Source organism: Laccaria bicolor, genomic scaffold (genome assembly GCF_000143565.1).
Source record: "Laccaria bicolor S238N-H82 LACBIscaffold_52 genomic scaffold, whole genome shotgun sequence".
In the NCBI taxonomy this organism is placed as follows: domain Eukaryota; kingdom Fungi; phylum Basidiomycota; class Agaricomycetes; order Agaricales; family Hydnangiaceae; genus Laccaria; species Laccaria bicolor.
The window spans coordinates 135118-137270 of record NW_001889923.1 but is presented as its reverse complement, the minus strand read 5'-3'; the positions used below and the strand labels follow the sequence as shown (position 1 = coordinate 137270).

The window sequence follows — 2153 nt, the reverse complement described above, 5'->3', positions numbered from 1 at the left end:
TCCCGCATCCTCAGACTGGGACAGCAACACCTCCTTCGAGTCGTCGTAAACCTCGTCGATCGTCACGCCAAAATCACCCTCCAGCTGCCCCTTTATCATGCCGCGCATCACTTTGTCAGGCATCATTAGGAAGTCGAGCATTCTGAACATTAGAGTTACGACGGCTTTGGAGCCTGTTTGGACGGCTTTTACGTTCGTTCGTTTATTTAGTTAGCTAGTAGAACGAAATGTCGTGATAATAAGACCAACCGCGGCGTCTGTAGACTAGGAAATCTGCTCTGTGTTTTTGTACTGCATGAGTGTGAGTGTGAATGGGAACTGACAAGGGAGAGAGGGCTTACGCTCTGGCCCGCCCCACGTTGCTGTTACATTCCTGTTTAAACTGCGGAACTACGTATGTATGTGAGTCGATGTAGGCTGGGTAAAGAAGGCGAGAGGGACTGACGATATAATCCCACTCGGGATATTCTTTCATCAGTCCGATGACGTACTCCAACCCCGGGGTGTGCGTGAACCCTGATACAGGCGGGGGAAGGAGGGCGTTGACGTCGTGTTTCTTGAAAAACTCCTCAGGCCGCCCACAGATAATTTTATGTGGAATCGGGTCACCGGATGTCCAGTCGTTTTCTTGACATTCCCTTTTTAAAATCAACAAGTCAGTGATTTCTTTTTGTGAATCCAAAGCAGAAAACGGAGAAGCGAGGCCGTCGTACTTGGAACAATAAACAGTTGACAAACCGACGTCCAGACACCCAATACGCTCGCTCATTTTTTTGCCTCTCCGTCTTCGTTGACTGCAGGTCCAGCAGAACGAACCCAAGTTGAGAAAGTGCTCAAGTTTCCTGACGGAGTTTGGGAATTTGTAGTCGGCGTATGCGGGGATGTTGACTCCCCCGAACCGAGCTATTGTGGCTTCTTCGTCTGCGATGTTCTACCCCCATAGAAGATGCGGTAGGAAAGAAACATAAAGATACATACCATTTTAAGCAACAACTGCCACAAAAAATTTGACATGAGCGTCATTCGTCGCACGCGAAGCGTATCAGCTCCATCGCGCAGGTCATCCGAGTCACATAGCCGGTCCACGCCCATATGTGGGATATAAACAGGGTCCAAACTCCAGGGATGTATTGGAATTCCTTCATAATCAGGTAGAGAAGATGGAACAATGCGCGATCGTCCGCAAGTAGGTACTCCGTCGTCAGTTCAGGGCAATAATTCCTTTCAGAATCTTCCCCGCCCCCGAATGGCAGCGTGATGCCGACCCCGTAGACGTGCCCGAACGCATCAAGTATACATTTCTCTTTTTCGTTTCTTGTAAACCCGACCCACTTACTTATGAGATCGTTTGGTTCGGCGGGGTGGAGTAGGTAAGACGCATATCGGGCCAGGATGTTTTGGACTGGGAATATGGGAAAGTGCTCGGATTTCAGGTGGGTTTCGGAGGAGTCGGAGAGCCGCAGGCGGATGGGTATAGATGTGTGGGAGGGGTTGAGGAGGGGGTTGGGGCCGTACTGCGCTAAGACCTTTGACCAGTGGTGGTTCCACTGTGGTTTGATGTCCGTCCGTGTGACAGGCAGTGGTCGTGTTTCACGCTCGGCGAGGAGGTTTCCGACAAAGTCTATAGGCTGGATTGGCATTAATCACCGCGTTTGTTGGTGAAGAAGCGAGAGATGTTGGGTAGAGAGGGTGAGTGGCAAATGAGTGTCTTTGTGTTGAACTAAAGGAGTTTTAATTAGAGTGTTGTTGTGGAGTGTTGCTCAAAGGACGGATACTGTATCACGTGTCAAAATACTACCTATCGACATCCGAGGTTTGTCTTTCGACCTGTTGGGAAACCAACATGTTTTGCGGCAAAAGAAAAAAAAACATCTATAGATACACAAGCTACAATCCAGAACAACAGTCGAAAGCGGGTTTAAAAAAAGCGGGGGAGTGAGAGGAATCAGCAAAACCCAATGTAAATCACGCATAATCAGAGGGGGGCCTCAGCACGATGCAGTTCCTGCGAGTCCACAGTAGACCGTAAGATTGTTCGCTTGTATCCAATCCCGGCGGACCAACGGCGCATCAACCTGGTGTCTATATGCATCACAAATCAGCACCCAGCAACGAAAGATTACTCACGCATCACGTAAATGGGGCACAAAACC

General features: G+C 49.3%; 1 protein-coding gene across 1 annotated transcript in view; it reads right to left on the bottom strand.

Moving 5' to 3' along the window:
* Positions 1-214: 214 nt before the first annotated feature.
* Positions 215-2153, bottom strand: part of LACBIDRAFT_333523 (uncharacterized protein) — a gene marked incomplete at both ends in the record, with an annotated part of 4369 nt that continues 2430 nt past the window's right edge. The window contains 5 exons of the mRNA XM_001888138.1: positions 215-291; positions 324-390; positions 446-931; positions 979-1139; positions 1337-1621. Coding sequence (XP_001888173.1) covers positions 215-291; positions 324-390; positions 446-931; positions 979-1139; positions 1337-1621 — 1076 coding nt within the window. The remainder of the gene's footprint in view (positions 292-323; positions 391-445; positions 932-978; positions 1140-1336; positions 1622-2153) is intronic.